The sequence below is a fragment of the Balaenoptera musculus genome, chromosome 15 (genome assembly GCF_009873245.2).
Source record: "Balaenoptera musculus isolate JJ_BM4_2016_0621 chromosome 15, mBalMus1.pri.v3, whole genome shotgun sequence".
NCBI lineage: Eukaryota > Metazoa > Chordata > Mammalia > Artiodactyla > Balaenopteridae > Balaenoptera > Balaenoptera musculus.
Window position 1 is genome coordinate 83,910,759 of NC_045799.1, and position 23,459 is coordinate 83,934,217.

The window sequence follows — 23,459 nt, forward strand, 5'->3', positions numbered from 1 at the left end:
GGCCCCCTGGTGGTCTCGGGCCTGTCTGGGCGCGGCCGCGCGTGGGGCGGGCTGTAGGCCCTGGAGGTCGGCGCCCTGGTCAGCGCGGGCCTCCCGAGGCTGCGAAGAGGGGGCGTGGGGCGGAGGCAGAGGCAGCGCCGCCTGGGCCGCGTCCACACTGAATGGAGGGAGACTGGGGGTCCCGAGCGAACGCGCGGGAAGGGCCGCGTTTGTGGGAGAGGCCGCGCTGGCTGCGGGGTCTCCATCCTCTAATCGCCGAGGCGGCCCGAACGCGGCCCAGAAGACTGAGCGACAGACCCCATCGGGCCCCGCAGCCCGGGGAGGTAAGACGAGCCCCGCGACGCTGCTCGGCGCGGCGTGGCGCGCGTTCCTCGGGCCCGAATACGTAACCGAAGCGTGTGTGCCTGAGGCTTGCGGCGGCGGTTTGCATCCCGGGTTTCCTTAGTTCCCTTAGACTGGTGTCCGTCTGGCCCAGCGCTGTCCGGAACAGCCTCCGGCCGCGACGGAGACGCCCCGCAGCTGTGCCGTCCAGGGGCCGAGGGCACTTCAGCCGCGGCCGGCCCGCCTTTGTCCTCAGCTTCCTCTGCGGTCGTAGAAGTGCGGCCTGAGGTCTCTGGAGCTGCGTGTTCTCAGAGAGGCAGATCTGGCACCCGGATGAAGGTTCCCGCTGAAGTGAATTTGTCCCCTAGGCTCTACTGGAACAGAGCATCTCTACTGAGCCGGAAGGAGGGGGACTCCAGGAACGGGAATCTCACAGGGAAGAACCCCCGCTCCCTCCAGCCTCTGACCCGAGACCCATCAGAGCTTCAGAAGAGAAGCGGAAGAAACCCAGAAAAGGAGCGTATCGCCCGGCGGGCCGAGGCTTGAGTGATTTCACCACCATCAGCTGTGAGTCACTTTGGACGAGAGAAGGGAGCTGGGACTGAGTGAGACACGTGGCGGGAGTGGTGGGATGCTGGGGGATTCCGCAGCTGGGAAGCGTTTATCTTTAACCCCACCCCAAATGGCACCCTCCCCTCCCTTCATTCTCCACCAGTTCTTTCCAGAAGCTGGGCAGCGCTTTTCTGTCGTTCCTGTTCTTAGAGTCAAGAGTAGTAGTTCCCAGACGGTTTGCCAGGATTATCTATTTTTTTTCATTTGACAGAAGGGAAAAAGCCTGAAAGGGGAGATGACTTGTGAGGAATCGGTAAGAGGCACATAGAAGTCCTGGCATGTGCTGTCCACACGATCGCACGGAAACACGTTTCCTCTTAAAAGAATCCTTTTGAGGACGTCCCTGGTGGTCCAGTGGGTAAGACTCCACGCTTTCAATGCAGGGGCCCGGGTTCGATCCCTGGTTAGGGAACTAGATCCCGCATGCATGCTGCAACTAAGAAGTCCACATGCTGCAACTAAAGATCCCCTGTGCTGCAATTAAGACCCGGTGCAGCCATAAAAAAATAAAAATAAATTGATAAATATTTTTTAAAAAATCCTTTTGAGAAACAGCAAGTTAGAAGAAACAGTTTTTCTTTTTAAAAAAACAAGTTTAAGGCACTTATCCTTTTTTTCAAAACTTTATGAGGATTCTCAGACTCAGGGGGTTAACATCTTGGTAGTAAAACAGTTACGCAAAATAGCCTTTAGGGTTTTTCCCCCTGCTATATCAGTTTTAATGAAGGCATCATATTTCATATTTTGAGATGCTATCATTTGCTTAATAATTCTGCTTTAAATATTTCTGTGTTAGTGAGAGGGGAACATAAATAGTTAAAGGAGTAGGGAACATTGTGGGTTTAAGGATTCACGAAGGGGCAGATGTTAACCTTCTTCTCCTTCTCCAGGATTAAAGGTTACCCAGCTGGCATGTGGAAGTTTTTAGGAAGAGCGTTGAGGAGCTCTCATCATCCTGTTCCTCTTTCCTCCTCTTCCAGGAATGCCTTCCCAGGTTTTGACAGTCTTCCAGGAACAACAGAAAATGAACATATCCCAGGTGAAGTATTTCTTTTCTATATTCCCTATTTCATTTTCCAGTGGATTTCATGGCTTTTATTAGGGTGTTCATATATTAAGATGGAAAAGTGGAAACAGATAAAAAGCCACCAAAATGGGATTCATCCTATCCTTCCCACCCCTCACCTCATCCTGGGTGGCATCTAGGCTCTACTACCTTTAAGATGTCATCATTTCTTAAACCTGTCTTTTCTACTTAATTCTTTCTCCCCTTATCAGAGCTTCATCTTCTCTCCCCTGCACTGTTGGAACAGTTTTTTGCTTCTTTTTCCCCTAGGTTAAGTCTGTCCTCCTGAGTAATCTGAAATGCTATTCAGATGCTGCCACTTCAGTATGGAAACCACTTGAATAGCTTCTGGCCCTCCAGAGGGAAAAGGCTGAGCTTCTTATCATGAAATTCAGGCTGTTGAGAACAGAACCACTTCCTATTTCTCTTTGTTTTATTAAATATTTTAAAAAATTCTCATATTCTACTTTTTATTCAACAGTGATTGATTAGTGTGTGAGGTACTGAACTGTGTGCCACAGACTCTGCTCAGAACGATATAGAAACCTGGTCCCTTTTTGATGGAGTTCACAGTTTAGAGGAGAAGGTGACATTTAAAGAGTAAACATGTAACAGTGTTCTCCAGTGACCCCAAACCTGACATAACTTCCTGAACACATCTGGTTACCGCCCACCTGTGCATCTCATGTCTCTGTCCTGCGGGCTGACCTAGGAGCCCTGCTCCACTTCCTTTCCTGAGTCTCCAGTTCATCTCTCAGGAGCTAACTTGGGGGAGATCTCTTCCAGGAAGCCCTTCTCCTCTTTCTTTGTCCCCCTCTGGATTAATTGCCCTTCCCCTCTGTGCTCCACAATGTCCCTGCTGTCCCTGTCACTGCACTTTGTCCATTGCGTGGAAATTACCTGTTTGTGTCTGTGTTGACAGGCCATTAGCCCTTCAAAGTCCAGATGCATGCCGTGTTCATCTTCGTATTTTCCGTTCCTCACCCTGTGCCTTGCTCCTGGTAGGTGCTCATTACGTGTTTGTGGCTGAATAAGCAAATGGTAGGCTTGGGAACCAAACTCTGCTCTGACTGGATAATCATCCTACCTGAATACAGAGCAGGGCCATCCAGGAGAATTGGGGTCTCCTTTCCCTTCTCTGAATGCTATCTTGGATCATGCAAGGTGGAGTATTTTTGTTATTGTTGCTTTTGTAAGAATTCGTGTTTGTTTGAGCAGTATTAGGTTTACAGCAAAGTTGGGCTGAAGGTATAGAGATTTCCCTTATACCACCTGCCCCCAGACGCCTACAGCCTTCCCCATTATCAACAATCCCCACCAGACGGTACACTTGTTAAAATGGATGAACCTACGTTGACACATAATTGTCACCCAAAATCTGTAGTTTGCATTAGGGTTCACTCTTGGTGTTGTACATTCTGTGGGTTTTGATGAATGTATCACATGTATTCACCATTATAGTATCATACAGGGTAGTTTCACTGCACTTAAAACTCCTCTGTGCTCCACCTGTTCATCCCTCCCTTCCCTCCCTGCCTCCCCTCCCCCCACCAACCACTTCATTGTCTCCGTTGTTTTGCCTTTTCCAGAATGTCGTATAGTTGGAATCATACAGTATGTAGCTTTTTCAGATTGCCTTTTTTTGACCTGGTAATATTCATTTAAGATTTCTTCATTTCTTTTCATGGCTTGATAGCTCATTTTGTTTTAGTGCTGAATAGTATTCCATTGTCTGGATGTACCACAGTTTATCCATTCACCTACTGAAGAACATTTTGGTCACTTCCAAGTTTGGGAAGTTGAGAATAAGGCTACCATAAGCATCCGTGTGCAGAGTTTTGTGTGGACATAAGTTTTTAACTTCATTGGGTGAATACCAGGGAGCATGATTGCTGGGTCATACAGTGAGAGCATGTTTATCTTTGTAAGAAACCATCAAACTATCTCCCAAAGTAGCTGTGCCATTTTGCATTCCCACCAGAAATGAATGAGAATTCCTGTTGCTCCACATCCTCACCAGCATTTGGTGTTGTCAGTGTTCTGGATCTTGGGCATTCTAACAGGTGTATAATGGAATCTCATTGGTTTAATTTGCAGTTCCCTAATGACATGTGATGTGGAGCATCTTTTCATATGCTTATTGTTTGTCATCTGTATATCTTCTTTGGTAAGCAGTCCCTTAAAGTCTTGGGTTGTTTGTTTTCTTATTGTTGAGTTTTAAGAGTTCTTTGTATATTTTGGATAATAGTCCTTTATCAGATGTGTCTGTTGCAGATATTTTCTCCCAGTTTGTGGCTTGTCTTTCCACTCTCTTGACAGTGTCTTTGACAGAGTGGAAATTTTTCATTTTAATGGAGTACAGCTTATCAGTTATTTCTTTCATGGATCATGCCCTTGGTGCTGTGTCTAAAAAGTGATTGCTAAACTGAAAGTCATCTAGATTTTCTCCTGTTTTATGTTCTAGGACTTCTGTAATTTTGTATTTTATAGTTAAGTTTGTGATCCATTTTTAGTTAACTTTTGTGATGGGTGTAAAGTCTGTGTTTAGATTATTTTTTTTGCATGTGTATGTCCAGTTATTCCAGCACCATTTTTTGAAAAGACTATCTTTGCTCCATTGTATTGTCTTTGTTCCTTTGTCAAAGATCAGTTGACTACATGTATATAGGTCTATTTCTTGGATCTCTGGTTTGTTTCATTGATCTATTTGTCTATTCTTTCACTGTCTTGATTACTGTAGCTTTGCAGTAAGGCTTTAAGTCAGGTAGTGTCCGTCCTCCAACCTTGTTCCTCTCTTTCAATATTGTTTGGCTATTCTGGGTCTTTTGCCTTTTTAATATAAAGTTTAGAACCAGTTTGTTGATATCCACAAAATAATTGACTGGGATTTTGAGATTTCATTGAATCTGTAGATCAGGTTTGGAAGAACTGACATCATGGTAACATTGAGTCTTCCTGTCCACAAACATGTAATATCTCTCCATTTATTTAGTTCATCTATTTCTTTCAATCAGAGTTTTACAGTTTTCCTCATATACATCTTGTGCATATTTTGTTAGATTTATACATAAGTATTTCATTTGGGGGGTGAGTGAATGTAAATGATACTGTTTTTAATTTCAAATTCCACTTGTTCATTGCTGTTATATAGAAAAATGGTTGACTTTTGTATATTAACCTTGTGCCCTGCAAAATTGCTATAATCGCTTAATAGTTTCAGGACTTTTTTGTTGATTCTTTCGGATTTTCTACACAGACGATTTTGTCATCTGACTACAAAGACAGTTTTATTTCTTCCTTCCTAATCAGTATACCTTTTGTTTCCTTTTCTTGTCTTGTTACATTAGTTAGGACTTCCAGTACAGTGTTGAAAAGGAGTGGTGAAAGAGGACATCCTTGCCTTGTTCCTTATATTAGTGGGAAAGCTGCTAGTTTCTCACCACTAAGTATGATGTCATCTGTAGGCTTTTGTAGATATTCTTTATCAAGTTGAGGAAGTTCCTCTTTGTTCCTAGTTTACTGAGAGTTTATTTATTTATTTTGGCTGTGTTGGGTCTTCATTGCTGTGTGTGGGCTTTCTCTAGGTGCAGCTAGCAGGGGTTACTCTTTGTTGTGGTGCATGGGCTTCTCATTGCGGTGGCTTTTCTTGTTGTGGAGCATGGGCTCTAGGTGCACAGACTTCAGTAGTTGCAGCATGCAGGCTCAGTAGTTGCGGCACACTGGCCCTAGAGTGCACAGGCTTCTGTAGTTGAGGCGTGTGGACTCAGTAGTTGCGGTGTGTGGGCTCTAGGGCGCGTGGGCTTCAGTAGTTATGGTGCACGGGCTCCAGTAGTTGTGGCGCGTGGGCTGTAGAGCGCAGGCTCAGTAGTTGTGGTGCACAGGCTTAGTTGCTCCACGGCATGTGGGATCTTCCTGGACCAGGGTTTGAACCCGTGTCCCCTGCATTGGTAAGCAGATTGTTAACCACTGCACCACCAGGGAAGTCCCGAGAATTTTTTTAATCATTTCTCAAATGCTTTTTTTGTGTCTTTTGATATGATCATGTGATTTTCGTTCTGTAGCCTGTTGATGTGATGGATTACATTAATTGATTTTTGAATGTTGAGCCAGCTTTGATATCTGGAATAAATCCCACTTGTTTGTGGTGTATATTTCTTTTTATATTTTGTCAAGGATTTTTGCATCTATATTCATGAGAGATATTTGTCTGTGGTTTTCTTATCTTGTAATGTCTTTGTCTTGAGACAAAGAGGTAGGAATTATTCCCTGTTTCTATTTTCTGAAAGAGATTGTAGATATTTAGTATAATTTCTTTCATAAGTGTTTGGTAGAATTTATGAGTGAACCCATCTAGGCTTGGTTCTTTTTGTTTTGGAAGGTTATTAATTATCGACTCAATTTAAAAATACAGACTTATTTAGATTGTGTATTTGTTCTTGTGTGAGTTGGGTAGATTGTGACTTTGAACAGATTGGTCCACTTCATCATTGTCAAATTTGTGGGCAGAGAGTTACTCATTATATTTCTTTATTATTTTAATGTCAATGGGATCTGTAGTTATATCCCCACTTTCATTTCTGATATTAGTAATTTGTGTTCTCTCTTTTTCTTAGTCTAGCTAGAGGTTTATTAATTTTATTGATCTTTTCAAAGAATCGGCTTTTGGTTTCATTGATTTTTCTCCATTGATTTCCTATTTTCAGTTTCTTTTGAAATTTCATTTTGATTCTACTCCAGTTTTTATTATTTCTTTTCTTCTGCTTACTTTTGATTTAATTTGTTCTTCATCTAGTTTCCTAATGTGGAATCTTAGATGACTGATTTTAGATCTTTCTTTTTTCTAAATATATGCATTCAATGCTATAAATTTCTAAGTACTGATATTGCTGCATCCCACAATAAATTGTCTTTTAATTTTCATTTAGTTCAAAATATTTTAAAATTTTTTTGAGATTTCTTCTTTCACCCATGTGTTACTTAGAAATGTGTTGTTTAATCTTCTTGTATTTTAGAGTTTTTCAGCTATCTTTCTGTTACTGATTTATAGTTTAATTCCATTGTGGTCTGAGAGGTTAGACATTGTATGATTTCTGTTCTTTTAAATTTATTAAGGTGTGTTTTATGGCCCAGAATGTGGTCCATCTTGGTGAATATTCCATGTGAGTTTGAGAAGAATGTGTATTGTGCTTTTGTTGGATGAAGCAGTCTATAGATGTCAATTAGAGCCAATTGACTGATGGTGTTGTTGAGTTCAACTACAGGCAAACCTCAGAGATATTGTGGGTTTGGTTCCAGACCATCCTAGTAAAGCGAATATCATAATAAAATGGGTCACACAAATTTTTTGGTTTTCCAGTGCCTATAAAAATTATGTTTACACTGTACTGTAGTCTGTTAAGTGTGCAATAGCATTATGCCTAAAAAAATGCACATACCTTAATTTAAAAAATGATGCTGTTAGAAAAATGATGGCAGTAGACTTGCTCGATGCAGGGTTGCCACAAACCTTCAACTTGTATTAAAAAAAAAAATAAAAGGCAGTATCTGCGAAGCACAGTAAAATGAGGCTTGTCTTTGTGTCTTTACTGATTTTCTGCCTGCTGTTTGTGATAGAGCTGTGTTGAAGTCTCCAACAGTAGATTCCGTCTGTTTCTCCTCGTAGTTCTATCACTTTTTGCCTGATGTATTTGACACTTTGTTGTTAGGTGCATACATGTTAAGGATTGTTACCTCTTCTTGGAGATTTGACCCCTTTATCATTATGAATGACTTTCTTTATCCTTGATAACTTTTCTTACTTTGAAGTCTGCTATATCTGAAAATAATATAGCCACTCCACTCCTGCTTTCTTTTGATTAGTATTATCATGGTGTGTCTTTCTCCATCCATGTACATGGTGGGGAGGGGTGTTCAAACTCTTATCTTTAATGGAGTTTTCCCCCCCATTTTTTTTATTGTGGTAAAATACACATATAAAATTTATCATTTTTAGATAACTAATAAGGACCTACTGTATAGCACAGGGAAGTCTACTCAATACTCTGTAATGGTCTACGTAGGAAAAGAATCTAAAAAAGTGGATACATGTATATGTATAACTGATTCACTTTGCTGTACACCTGAAACTAACACAACATTGTAAATCAACTATACTCCAAAAAATTTTTTAAAAAAAGTATCACTTTAACCATTTTAAGTATTCAGTAGTATTAAATAAGTACATTTATAATGTTGTGCAACTGTCACTACCATCCATCCACATGACTCTTTATCTTATAAAGCTGAAACTCTGTACCCATTAAACGATAACTTCACATTCCTTCCTCCTCCTAGACCCTGGCAACCATCATTATATTCTCTGTCTCTATGATTTTGACTATTCTAAGTACCTCATATAAGTGGTTTTATGTAGTATTTGTCCTTTTGTGCTTGTCTTATTTCACTTAGCATAATGTCCTCAAGGTTCATCCATGTTGTAGCATATGTGAAAATTTCCTTCCTTTCTATTGTATATACATATCACATTTTGCTTATTTATTCATCTGTCGATGAACACTTGGGTTGCTTTCACATTTTAGCTAATGTGAGTAATGCTGCTATGGACATGGGTGTACAGATATTTCTTTAAGATCCTGCTTTCCGTTCTTTTGGGTATATACCCAGAAGTGGAATTGCTTGGTCATATGGTAATTCTGTTTTTAATTTTTTAAGGAACTGCCACACCCTTTTCTGTAACAGCTGTACTGTTTCACATCCCCACCAACAGTGCACAAGAGTTCCCGTGGCTACACATCCTCTCCAGCACTTGTTATTTTGTAGTGGTTGTCATGTTTTGTTTTGTTTTTTGTTTTCATAGTAGCCATCCTAATGGGTATGAGGTGGTATTTCATTGTAGTTTTAATTTGCATTCCACTAATGATCAGTGATATTGAGCATCTTTTCATGTGCTTATTGGCTATTTGTGTATTCTCTTTGGAGCAATGTCCAAGTCCTTTGTCCATTTTGAATTGGATGTTCGGGAAGTTTTTGGTGTTTAGTTTTAGGGGTTCTTTATATATTCTGGATATTAATCCCTTACCAGACATATGATTTGCAGATATTTTCTCCCATTCTGTGGGTTGCATTTTACTCTGTTGATAGTGTCTTTTGATGCAGAACATTTTTAGTTTTCAGGGAGTCCAATTTGTCTGTTTTTTGTTTTGTTCCCTGTGCCTTTGATGTCATATCCAAGAAATCATAGCCAGATACTGTGTCATGAAGCTTTTGCCCTGTTTTCTTCTAAAAGTTTTATAGTTTTAAGTCTTACATTTAGGTCTTTGATCCATTTTGAGTTAATTTTTTTATCTGAGGTTAAGTAAAGATCCAACTTTATTCTTCTGCATGTGGATCTTCAGTATTCCCAGTACCATTTGCTGAAACGACTATCTTTTCCCCATTGAATGGTCTTGACAACCTTGTCAAAAAGCATTTCAGCATAAATTTGAGGGTTTATTTCTGGGCTCTCTATTTTATTCCTTTGGTCTGTTTGTTTTTATGCCAGTACCACACCATTTTTAGTACTGTAGCTTTGTAGTATCATAAGGGATATTGGTCTGTAGTTTTCTTGCAACATCTTTGTCTGGCTTTGTTTTAAGGGTGATGCTGGCCTCATAGAATGAGTTAGGAAGTGTTTGCTCCTCTTCAATTTTTTGGAAAAGTTTGAGAAGGATTTATATTAGCTCTACTTTCTTTCTTTGGCTGTGCTGCGCAGCATGTGGAATCTTCGTTCCCCGACCAGGAATCAAACCCATGCCCCCTGCAGTGGAAGCGTGGAGTCTTAACCACTGGACTGCTAGGGAAGTCCCAGTATTAGCTTTTCTTTAAATGTTTGGTAAAATGAACCAGTGAAGCCATCAGGTCTGGGACTTTTATTTGTCGGGATATTTTTGGTTACTGATCCAATTTCCATACTAGTTATAGGTGTATTCAGAATGCCTATTTTCTTCATGATTTAGTCTTGGTAGATTTTATGTTTCTAAAAATTTTTCCATTTCGTCTTGGTAATCCAATTTATTGGTGTACAGTTGTTCATAGTACTCTCCCATAATCCTTTTTATTTCAGCAGAATTGGTAGTAATGTTCATATCTTCATTTCTGATTTTAGTAATTTGAGTCTTTCCTCTTTTTTTCTTATTCCATCTAGGTAAAAATTTGTTCATCTTTTTTAAAAAACAGTTTTTGGTTTCATTTTCTCTGTTTTTCTATTTTCTATTTTGTTTACTTCTGCTCTAGTCTTTATTATTTCCTTCCTTCTGCTAGCTTTGGGTTTAATTTGTTCTTTTTCTAGTTCCTTAAATTGTAATGTTTGGTTGTTGATTTGAGATCTTCCTTGCTGCTGTTTAATGTAAACGTTACAGCTACCATGGTGATTGCATGTGTGTCTTCACCAGCTCCTCATTTCTTCAGTGGTCACACCTCCCACCTGTGGAGGCACAAGATATCCCAGTGCTTTCTTCTCCATTGGGAAGAAAACAGTAGGTTGATTACATTTAAACTTTTAATGAGGAAAATAAAGATAAATTAAGCTTATCATTATCATGTGGATTAGCAGAATGTATATAGTACTTACTAAAAATGAATAAATTGGGGGTGCTCAAAACTTTACTGCCAGGATGGTGATGAAGTATTTTGGAGACCACTCAACTACACGGATGAGTCCAGAATTACTGCACAATGTGCTGCTGAACACCTTTGCAGTTCTTCCTCTTCTCGTGGCCCTGCCCTGTTCCCCTGTTCCTGTCATACTTCTGTGTGTTTTTCATACCTCTTTGACTTTGTTTATGTGCTTGCACCACATTAATGAAGATCTGCTATTGTGAATCCCGAACTGACAATACAAAATAGTCATATTTCCTACATTATATAACACTGATTCTAGCATAGCTCTAATAATACCTTATTACACAATAAGTATTCATAGGTATGATTTGTCTCCTTACCAAGATTTAAGCTCCTTAAAGGCCAAATAAAAATGATTGATTTAGCTCAATATTCTTGGCAAGCTAGGACAGTTTCAGACACATGGTAGAAACTTCAATTTTTTTTGTTTGAATTAATAAGTTAATATACCGTCTGGATTTTCCTATTATGATATCACTTTATCCCACAAAGTAAACCACAAAACAAGGTATAGAATAGGCAGCCTATATAATATTTATGGTAAACTCTCAAAATCAACATGTTAAGAATTATTTCCCATCTCTCTCACATCACCCAATACTGATCTCTTTGGCTTGAACAGAAGTGTGCTGACCAGGGATCCGTGTCATTCAGGGACGTGACTGTGGACTTCACCTGGGATGAGTGGCTACAGCTGACCTGTATGCAGAGGACCCTGTACCGGGATGTGATGCTGGAAAACTACAGCCACCTGGTCTCCGTGGGTGAGGAGTCTTCCCTGTGTAATGCCTCACAGTGTGCATTTCTTTTCTTAGCTGCCAAAACTTATGAGCCCTTGGTGGAGCTTTATGATATTTGTACACCTCATGGGTCAGAAATGATTGCTGCTATTGAGCACAGAAAGAATGTTTCTGTTCTCACTTCCCTAAAGAAAGGTTCAAATGGTCACCATTATCATGTGAATCCTGAACCGGCACCTTCATTGTCCTTCAGGGCCCCGATGTCCAAGCAGCTTGTCCGAAGTCTTAACCCTGTATCTCACTCACAGGGTACTGCATCAGCAAACCAGAGGTGGTCTTCAAGCTAGAGCAAGGAGAAGAGCCATGGCCATTAGAGAGAGCATTTCCATGCCGGAGTGATCCAGGTGAGTTAGTCATTATCAGGTGAAAAAAAAGAAGCCACTGGAAATGCAGACCCAGATGGATTGGTCCAGAAGTTGAGACCTTTGGTCTCTGTCTCAGTAATTCTGTGTAGGGGCTTCAGACCTTGGAAAGTAACTGAACGGCGAGCCAGCCTGCCTCAGATAACCTGAACCACATTTCCGTCCACCACTCTTAAGTACCAGCGCTTTCCTCTCTGGCCTGACTTTTAGGGAAGGTGACCATTCTTGTGCCCAGCGTTGACCCCCTGCCTGCCTCGTCTTAGACCTTTGTTCTTGGTTTCTCCTTTCTAGTATTCATCTTCTCTCCATTTTCATGGACTATTTTCTTTTCAGTTTTCCCCGCAGGCATTTATTAATTCATTCTGCAGATATTCTTACTCTGTGCCACCCACGCTTCTGGTGTCGGGGATATGCCGATGAACAAACACTGTCCCAGAGCTCCTATAGCTTATAAGCTAGCAGGAGGAGGAGACGTGAATAAATACGTTTACATGTCCAGCGGTGACGAGAATGGTGAAGAGAACTAAAGCAGGAGATAGAGAGCAGGGTGTGCTCTTGTAAAAGGTGGTTGGAGAATGCCTTTCTGATGAAGTCAGCATTAGAGCAGATAATGAAGTAAGGAGGTGAGTCATGTGGATTCTGGGGATTCCAGGCGAAGGAACAGCCACAGGGCCAAGTTCCTGCGGCAGGAGTTTGTTGGAAGTGCTCTGAGAAAAACAGGGAGGCCAGAGTGGTGGCAGGGGAGCACCTGAGAGGGATGCTGGTGGGAGGTGACATCAGACAGGTAGCCAGGGGCCAAATGATGTCTTACAGGACATGGCGAGGGCTTTGACTTCATTTGGGGCGAGATGGGTAGTTATTACTGGATTTCTGCAAAAGAGTACGTTTTAAAAGAATTTCTTTGCTACTATGCAGAGAAAATTGGGGACAGGGACAAGGGTGGTGGACAAAGTAAAAGCATAAAGACAGTGTGAAATGCTGGCTCCTGAAATACTGACCACCACCATTGTTAAGGCAAATCTTAATTTATTGCTCACCCTGACAGTCTTCGTAGCATCTTGGAAAAGAGTGAACAAAGGTTATTTATGAGATTTGAGGGTATAGTTTAAAGTATATTTTTTTAATTCAGGGGCTTGATAACCTTTGGGTAAGAATTATGATTTAACAGTTTAGGATTTGTGGACAGGTCTTGGAGAATAAGTAGTAGAGTATCTATGGGAAAGGTGAGAAGTTTGTTTAAAAGGGTTTTGAGGAAGCTTCTGAAATGAACAGTAAAATCATTTGCAACTTTTGTCTTCCTGGGCATGAGTTTCATGGAGCAGGAAAGTCTGCTGGTGAACACAGTAGAACAGTAGTCATGGTAATGCAGAGAGTAAGCTGTGTGGATGTTGACGGTTTCAGCTCTCGACAGCAAAGAGGTGTTTGCAGTGGCTCAGATGTGAAGTGAGGGGGTAGACGTGATGAAATGTGGCTCCATGTTTGGAGAGTAGGATTTGCTGTTGGGTAGGATGTGGAGTGAGAGAACGGGGTGGGGAGCCAAGGATGACCTCAGTATTTAGTCTGAGCAACCTGCTGGGGTGGGAGGTGTTCACTGAGATGGGAAAAGTGGGGAGGAGCAGTTCGGGGCAAATTTTTTAAGAAGTGACTTTGAGAAGCGTCAGTGACTTGAGATGATTATTAATTATTCAAATTTAGATGTTGATGAGGCCCTTGGACATACAGATCTGGAGTTGGAGAACAGACAGGAGTGCAGATTAAATTTGAAAGTCATGAGTTGAAAGGTGGTATGCAGACATAACTGGGCCTTGGGGAGTGGATGTGGATAGACAGGAGAAGAGGCTGCAACCCACAGCCTTACAACATGTAGGAGTCACAAGCGTAACAGAGAAGAAAACCCAGAGAGATGTCTGGAGGCCAAGAAAGGTGCTTGTCAAGAAGGACACAATGAATTTCTAGTTTGAAATCGGAAATATGAAGTCAGCGTTTTCCCCCTTTGTTCCTGTAAACCATCTAAAACCAACTAGGAGATTGAGAAATGAGTTGCAGACTGGTATTTCGTATAAATCTGAGAAATAGCTAAACTTGAAACCATGACATAAGGGGAAGAACTGTTGAAAGCAATAAAAAATCAAGCTGGGTACAGGCACCTGGAATTGGAACCAGAGAGAGACCCTCCAGGGCTGCTGACCTCAGAAGGAAATGCAAGGTGACTAACCCCTGGTAAAACATCAGGAAGGGTTTGAACAAGATTGCGGCAGGAACTTCCTTGTTACCTGCTTTGGTTCTGAGAAGCAGAGAAGTGGGATTCAGGGTGGAATCACACACATAACCCTTAGCTGTGTAAAGTATTGGTCTTTGTAGCATTTGGGGGATAAATGAGACTTTGCACGTGAAAATGCCCAGAGGTTTTCTGAGAGAAATAAAAGATAATCAAATGCAATGTTAAGTCCTTGGTCCTAAGCAGCCAGTGCAGGATGCATGGACGTTTTCATAAGAAAAAAAAAAGGGGAGAAAGAGAAAAAAAGAAAAGGCAAAAAAAAAAAAAAAAATTAGTAAGTGAAAACACGCACCTGAAAAATAGTCATAGAAGAGAGAAATACTGTGACCAAGTATCTCACTATGAATGTTTCACAACTTAATGAAGCAATTGCCTTTATGATGCAAAAGCACAAGGAACCATATATAAGCACTGAGGGGAGAGATGAAGAGACACAGGAGATTGTCTGAAAGCTTCCAGTGCTCAGGAATGAACTGGAAGAAAAAACATCCTGACAGTAAAATGTGTAGAATTGGAAGGAGCACAAGGAGCTGAAAACATAGTGAGGGGCCTGGAAGAGAGAAACACAGGAAGTGAGCAGAAGGAATGGGAATTGGGGCACAGTTAAAGGGGTCACATGTGGAAGACTGGAAAAGGAGGTTCAGCATGCACACCATCCAGTCCCCCATGTGGAAAGCCAGAGATAATTGAACAGAACAAATATTTAGAGATACATTTCAAGGAAACTTCCTGGTATGAAAGAAGACTGGAGTCTACATGAAAAGGACTAACTTACGGGAAACTAACTCAGAATTGTCACTACCATGGTGTATCCTAGGGAAGTTACTAGATTTTTAAAGAAAGAAAGATTCTTTTTGGTCTGCAAAACCAAAGAATTAAGTCATTTAAAACTTTGTTGAGGAATATTGACAAATATAATTGTATATATTTAAAACGTACAGTGTGATGATTTGATGTACATATATTGTAGAATGGTTACCAAGATTAAGATAATTAACACATCCATCACCTTACGTAGTTAACAGGTAATTTGTATGTGTGTTTTGGGGGTGTGTGTGTGATAATGATTCAGATATATTTGCAACAGCGTTCAAGGGTACAGTACCATATTATTAACTATAGTCACCATGCTCTACATTAGATCCCCAGCACTTGAATTAAGTCTTTTTTCTTTTAAATTCTGGCTGTGCTGCTCGGCTTGTGGGATCTCAGTTCCCTGACCAGGGTTTGAACCTGGGCCATGACAGCAAAAGCACTGAATCCTAACCACTAGACCACCAGGGAACACCCCAGTCATTTTAAGGGGGAGAAAAAAAATCAAGTTGATTTCAGACGTCCATAATAACATCCACTGCTTTTAAAAGCAGTGGAGAAAGAATTACAAAATCCTTAAGAACTAAAAGTAAATCCCAATAATTTTATATGTAGGCAAAATGTTATTTAGCTAAAGTAGCAACAGTAAGTTTGAACATGCAAGAATGCAGGGAAATATTCTCGTGAATTCTTTGTAAAGAAATTTCTAGAACATGAACTTAAGAAATGGTAAAGTATAAAACAGCAGAAGATTGTTTTTGAGTGCTATTTATTTAAGTGAGAACCAAGTCTAAAACTGAAGTGGGGATTGATTATCAGGATAGAATTAAAACATAAAGGACTTAAGATTTTAGGATTATTAGATATAAAATTTTAAAATTTGGAATAGCCAAGTCCCAAAACAAACAAAGCAGTTTAGAAGGCTAAGAAAAACTAGGGGGAGCTTGCCCTTTCAAATTCAGTGCTAGCTATTGGCTGTAGTGTGATATTGATGTAAGAATAAATGGATCAGAAGTAAGATTCCAGAACTAGCTCCACGCATATGGAAATCAGATATGTGAGAAACAGACAAAGGGGAGATAATTCAATAAGTGCTGTTGAGAAAATTACTCATATGGAGAAAACATTTATGTCTTTTACCATTATACAGAAATCAATTTAAAAGTAAAATATATAAAACTTCTAGAAGAAAGTATAGTGGAATATGTTTATAACTATATAAAAGGAGAATATATGTACGCTCTTGATATATATGTATCATCATCTATGTACAATCCTTATGAAAGGGTTCTCAAACAGCACAAAAATACTGTTTTAGAAGAAAAAAAATAGATTATATTAAGAACATTCACTCATTACAAAACACCATAAAAATTCAAGATTCATGGCATAGAGTGAGAGAAGTTATTTGTAACATATATAACCAGCAAAGGCTTAATATCCAAAATATATTCATGGCTTTTCTCAAACAGAAATTTAAATAAGGCATTATACATTATTCATTTTACTTAATTTCTGCTTCCTCCCACTGGAATGTAAACTTCATGAGAACAGGGTTTTTTTCTTTCATGTCTGTTTCCACTCTCTAGGATAGTGCCAGCCACAGTTTAGCATTCAATAAAAGTTTGTTGAATAATGAACTCCTACAATTCATAAGAGAAAGTCAAACAACCCAACAGAGAAGTGGACAAAAGACATACATGAAAAGGAGACACAAGTGGGAAACAAAAACACAAATGATAAATGAGAATATCTACAACTTTATTGGTAATCAGAGAAGTAAAAAGTATGACAGTGAAATAGCATTTTCTGTGCTCAAATTTGGCAAAAATTAAGATGTCATACAATAGGAAGCAGTTTTGATCACACGATCACTCTGTCTCCTGGGAAGAGTTTGTCAAGAACTAGGTCTTACAATGTCTCTTCCCTGTACCTCATCTGTTCCTAAGAGTTAAGGTTTTCGCTTTACCCAGTGACTGAAAAATTCCCAGGTCCTCTATCTCCGCCTCATCTGCCCTCTACTCTCCGTTTTACCTGAGATGTTCCAGTCCTTTCGTTGTCAGTGTGGCAAAAACTAACCCTAAAATCATTTCTTCCAAACTGTAAATCTTCTCACATTCCTTATTTCCACTTACTTGGGTTCTAGCACTTTTCTTCTCCCGTATCTGACAACCATGAAAAGCACCTGTAATACTGATCTGTCCATAGTTCCTCTTATTTTTAATTTTCTTTTGAAAACTATCTTCTATAGTTTTTATTCTTACCTTCCAGTGACCTTACTCAAAACCAGAACCTTATTCTCTGATGCCTTATTTCATTCCTAATTGTAAGTATATATATTTAAATCTAAAGCATCTGTTTCATCTTGTTGCTGGCCTTATATAATCCTAGGGTTGTCCTCTATTACTTATGACACCTCTTCTTAAACATATCAGTCCATATTCATCCTTTTTTGTTGATGTTACTCAAAAACTCATGGTAAGTTCCATTTGATCCTCCTTCTAAATACTGTTCATACATCTTACCCACATATGCACCTCTTCTTGAGGTTTGCCTGTCCAGATCCTTAAGAAAGGGCTTAGGACTGTGCCTGGCATGTAGTTAATGCTTGTTGTGCGTATTTTACACTTAGTTTATGTTTGAGCTCAGGTACTCACCTCTGTTTTGAAGTGCTTCTTACTCTCTCCCCTCTTAGAATTCCCATTTCACTTAGCAGCTGAGCCACAAGGAATTCAGACCTCATCATATACTGTGACACCTGAGAGCATCTGGTTATTGCTGAGGCTTTTGTCCCCATCTGGAGGGCCTCTTTTTTTTTTTTAACTCTTCCTTAATTTGATGTATAATATATAATAGATATGCTCATCTATTAATGCTGATAGATACGTTTATTCAGAAAGCATTTCCTAAGTACATAGGCCTACATCACTTACCTGTAGATTCTGATTCATAGGGTACATGGATTGACATGGGGCTATGACAGTCTATACTCCATGTTTTGTTTCTGTTTTTTTAATAAATTTGTTTTTATTTATTTGTTTATTTTTGGCTGCATTGGGTCTTCATTGCTGCGCGTGGGCTTTCTCTAGTTGCGGCGAGCAGGGGCTACTCTTTGTTGCGATGCCTGGGCTTCTCATTGCGGTGGCTTCTCGTTGCGGAGCATGGGGTCTAGGCGCATGGGCTCAGTAGTTGTGGCTCATGGGCTGTAGAGCACAGGCTCAGTAGTTATGGCGCACGGGCTTAGTTGCTCTGCGGCATGTGGGATCTTCCCAGACCAGGGCCCGAACCCATATCCCCTGCACTGGCAGGCGGATTCTTAACCTCTGTGCCACCAGGGAAGCTATACTCCATGTTTTGAACAAAAATTTCCAGGTTATTCTGTGGGGGAGGGATAAATTAGGAGGTTGGGATTAACATATACACAATACTATATATAAAGTAGATTATCAACAAGGACCTACTGTATAGCACAGGGAAATCTACTCAGTACTCTTTAATAACCTATATGGGGAAAGACTCTAAAAAAGAATAGGTATGTGTATATGTATAACTGAATCACTTTGCTGTACACCTGAAACTAACACAACATTGTAAATCAACCGTACTCCAATACAAAATAAAAATAATTAAGAAAATTTTCCAGGTAATTCTGATGCTTTTTGAGGGCCACCAACTGAATGTCTACTCAGAGGGACTCAAAGGCAACTGGAGATACATTAAAACCTGCTAGGAGCATAGGCTGTAGTTGGGAGAAAGAAACAAAATTGTGTGATATATATTGAAATTCAGTGTTACCAAGTGCTATTGGATAAAGTTAGTCCTTTCCATAGTGTGTTAATAAAAAGTATAGGTAGTGACTATTTCAGTGTTGGAGAAGATGGACTTGGAGGCATCATTTGAAAAAAGTATGTGAGGAAGGGAGAGGGAGAGAGGGAAGAAGGGGGGAGGAAAGGGGAGAGATACATTTCCTGGAGGACGTCTGAGTTTTTAGTAGAACCAAAGCTGAAAAGCAGACTTCTGAATGTAAGAACTTATCAGACTTGTGGCCTGTGATTGGGAATAAATATTTAAAAAAATATTTATTGTGTATTTTTGTAAGGATATCTTGAACAACTAATATGTCTTATTTTGCCCATTGGCTTACAGATAGTGGGCTGTATCCGTGTATGTACAGATAATTTGTTTTATCCCACACCTAAGACTTCCTCTGGTATTTCTCCTGAAATCCATGTACACTAATATTTCTTACTCTACTTCTGTTCATGGTTTTCGTTGGGATAATAACCCAGTTATCTATGAGTTTCCCTTAGCTCACTGTTCCTTGTGTTTAGTCTCTTCTCTTTTTAGTTCTGAAGGTCTTATTTTTAAAACAGCAAATATATGTGTGTGCATTATAGTTTTACTCTCCCTTTTCCACTATAGCAGGTGTTTTCTATTTTTCTTTTTTCTGATCTAAGGGGATATATATGCTTGGGATTTGGGGATTTCATCCTAGGAGCTTGGGACTAAGAAATGAGAATCACTGATGTAATAAATTTTATTTACATAGGAAATGTGTTAGCATTTTTAAAGTACACCTAATTTTTCTTATTTATGACCTTATAGACAGAAGCCAGGAAAACCAAAATAAACATTTGTGGCGAGTTTCACTCATAAACAAAAAAACACTGACTAAGAAGAGAGAGAATGTTTTCAGAAAAACACCCTGTCAATATGACTTACATGGAATGAGTTTGAAAAATGTTTCAGAATCCGTTATTAGTGATAAAAATCATTCAAGTAAGAACTCTAATGAAATTAATGCATGTGGGAAGTTGCTTCTTGATAATAATCAAGAAAATACTCATCCTAGAAAGAAATCTGATGAACGTAACCAAGATGGAAAATCTCTAAGTCATAATAAGGACCCTACTGGGCAACAGAAAATTCAGCCTCTGGGACCACCTGTTGAAGGTCATGAATGTGGGGCAGCTGTCCTTAGTGAGGCAGCCATCATCACACCTCAGAGGATCCAAACTGAAGAGAAGCCCCAGGATTATAAGGAACAGGGGGAAAATACCAGTGACAAGTCAACCCTTAAAGTCCAGCAGGAAATTCACACAAGGGAGAATCATTCTGAAGTTAATGAGTGTGAGAAGTCAACCCTCTTTAAACATCAGGAAGTTAACGTGGAGGAGGAAACACACGAATCAAATGAAAATGAGAATAATTCCAGCAAGAAGTCCCATCTCACTCAACTTTATAAAACTCACACAGGAGAGAGAACATTTGAATGCAGTCACTGCAAGAAATCTTTTTACCAGGAATCCCACCTCACTCAACATCAGAAAACACACACAAGAGAGGAACCATGTGAAAGTAATAAATGTGGGAAAACCTTCCAGAAATCACAACCCACTGACCCTCAGAGAACCCACACAGGAGAGAAACCCCATGAATGTGATAAAGCCCCTGGAAAGTCGGCCATTACTGACCAGCAGAGGACACAGTCAGAAAAGAAGCTTCATGTATGTAATGAATGCCAGAAATCTTTTCGTCATTGCTCAGCCCTAAAGGTCCATCAGAGAATTCACACAGGAGAGAAGCCCTATCAATGTAAGGATTGTGGGAAGTCCTTCTATGCAAAATCAAACTTCAACCATCATCAGAGAACTCACACGGGAGAAACCATACGAATGTAAGGATTTAGGGAAATCCTTCTGTGTGAAATCAAACCTAACTAAGCATCAGAAAACGCATACAGGGGAGAAACCTTTCTCACAGAAGTCACAATTTGCTGATCATCAGAGAACACACACAGGGGAGAAACCCTACAAATGTACTGAGTGTGGAAAATCCTTCTACTATAGGTCAGCCCTACAAGTACATCAGGGGAAGCATACAGAAGAGAAACCCTATAAATGTACTGAATGTGGGAAATCCTTCTGCTATAAGTCAGCCTGATTGTACATCAAGTATCCCATACAGGAAAGGAACGCTATACCTGTAATGAATGTGGGAAAACCTTCTGTGTGAAGGCAAATCTCACTAAACATCAGAAAATTCATACGGGATTGAAACCCTATGAGTGTACTGAGTGTGGCAAATCCTTCTCTATGAATTCGATCCTCACTGTACATCAAAGAACTCACATGGGGGAGAAACCCTACGGGTGCAATGAATGTGAGAAGTCCTTCTACAAAAAGTCAGCACTCACTAAACATCAGAAAACTTACACAGGGGAGAAACCACACAAGTGTAATGCATGTGAGAAAGCCTTCCTTATGAAGTCGACCCTCATTATATACCAGAGAACTCACACTGGGGAGAAACCTTTCAAATGCAATGAATGTGAAAAGTCGTTCTATGTGAAGTCGCTACTTAATATTCATCAGAGAATCACACAAGAAAGAAACCCCATGTATGTAAAGAATGTGGGAAAGCCTTTTCTATGAAGTCAAACCTCACTGATCATCAGAAGACACACTCAGAAGAGAAACCCTACGAATGTAATGAATGTCAGAAGACCTTTCGCCATAAGTCAACCTTAACTGTACACCAGAGAACTCATACAGGGGAGAAACCCTATAAGTGTAATGAATATGGGAAAGCCTTCTATATGAAGTCAGCCCTCAGTCAGCACCAGAGAATACACACAGGGGAGAAACCTTACGAATGTAAAGAATGTGGTAAAACCTTTTTCCAGAAGTCACACCTCACTAAACATCAGTGAACACACACAGGGGAGAAACCTTACGAATGTAAAGAATGTGGGAAGAATTTCTTCCAGAAGTCACACCTCATTGAACATCAGAGAACACACACTGGAGAGAAGCCCCATGAGTGCAATAAATGTGGGAAATCTTTCTGTTATAAGTCAGCCCTAACCATACATCAGAGGACTCACACAGAGGAGAAACCTTATAAATGTAATGAATGTGAGAAGTTTTTCTGTATGAAATCACACGTCACTGTACATCAGAGAACTCACACAGGGAAGAACCTCTTTGAATGTAATAAATGTTGGAAAACGTTTTATGTGAAGTCAAACCTCATTAATCATCAGAGGACCCACACAGGGGAGAAGCCCTATGAATGTAAGAGATGTGGGAAATACTTCTGTATGAAGTCAACACTCATGGTGCACCAGCGAACACACACAGGGGAGAAGCCCTATGAATGTAATGAATGTGGGAAAGCCTTCTGCAAGAAGTCAACTCTCTCTAAACATGAGGTAATTCACACATGAGAGATACCCAAAGTGGCAGCAAATGTGGAAAATACTCCTGTGTAAAGTCACATTTTGTCACACCTGAGAGAACTCACAGGAGAAACTAAGCTCTCTTATATCAGAGGACTTGTCAGGAGAGAGATTCCCTGAGAACGTTATTAGTATCCACCTACAGATCCACTATATGCTTCAGAAAAATCACAGGGGAAAGGCATCAGAAGTATTAAAGCATTTACAAAGTCACAACTTACTGAACATCAGATAATTGATATTGGAGTGAAACTGTATAAATGTTTTATGTACAAGTGTTCAAGAAGGAAACCAAACTTTATTATGTAAGGAGTTAATACTGAGGGGAAATCTATCAATTTAGAAAATATGGATACATTTTTTTTTCCTCCAGAAATAATGTAATACTGGAAGTCATGATTCTCATGTGGTACCAACTTTTGAAAATGTGACCTAAGATCTGTCTAATGCTAATGATACTCGTTTTGTAATATGAAGCCTTTGGAAACACAGGTTGCAGCAGCAGATTGACAGCATTAGACACGTGAAGTGTACCTCAGGTAAGAAGGCTTAGGCATGTTAGCAACATACCTATGTTGTGTGTTTGATTTACATGGTGGATGTCAAAATGGTTGTCAGTAGGAGATATCTCCCCATAGCTTAATAATTATTATGACAGATTTCTCACATTAAATGCCACCAGTGTTTGTATTTTGGTATACAGTATACATTTTAAGTGAAATACTGACAGATTTGAAGTACTGTACCACAACATATTATTGAGAAAATCAAAGTATAGAAAACTATCCAGCGTGCTACCTTTTGTGTAAGAATTGAGAGGATTCTCACACATATACACAATTACTTATTTTTGCAAAGAAAAACACTAGAAGGATAAACTACAAACTGTCAAATACCTATGGAGGCAGAAGTGAACAGGAAGGTAGAGATAGGGGTGGAAGCAAGGTTTCTTTGATTTTACTTTTTTATGGAATTTTGACTTTTGAACAAATGTAAATGATTTATATATTCAAAAGTAAAAATAAGACATTCTGAAATTGAGGGCTTCCCTGGTGGCGCAGTGGTTGAGAATCTGCCTGCTAGTGCAGGGGACACGGGTTCGAGCCCGGGTCTGGGAGGATCCCACATGCCGCGGAGCAACTAGGCGCATGAGCCACAACTACTGAGCCTGCGCATCTGGAGCCTGTGCTCCGCAACAAGAGAGGCCACGATAGTGAGAGGTCTGTGCACTGCGATGAAGAGTGGCCCCTGCTTGCCGCAACTAGAGAAAGCCCTAGCACAGAAACGAAGACCCAACATAGCAATCAAT

At 40.0% G+C, this 23,459-nt stretch overlaps 1 protein-coding gene across 1 annotated transcript; it reads left to right on the forward strand.

The window, feature by feature from the left end:
• LOC118881285 (zinc finger protein 2 homolog) lies at nt 1-23,208 on the forward strand. Its single transcript, XM_036826018.1, is given in 9 exon segments — nt 1-323; nt 690-888; nt 1,145-1,291; nt 1,914-1,972; nt 11,280-11,421; nt 11,706-11,801; nt 19,516-20,572; nt 20,574-20,845; nt 20,848-23,208. Coding segments are annotated over 6 exon segments (2,121 nt in total). The 5' UTR covers nt 1-323; nt 690-888; nt 1,145-1,291; nt 1,914-1,915; the 3' UTR covers nt 21,345-23,208.
• The last annotated feature ends 251 nt before the right edge of the window (nt 23,209-23,459 follow it).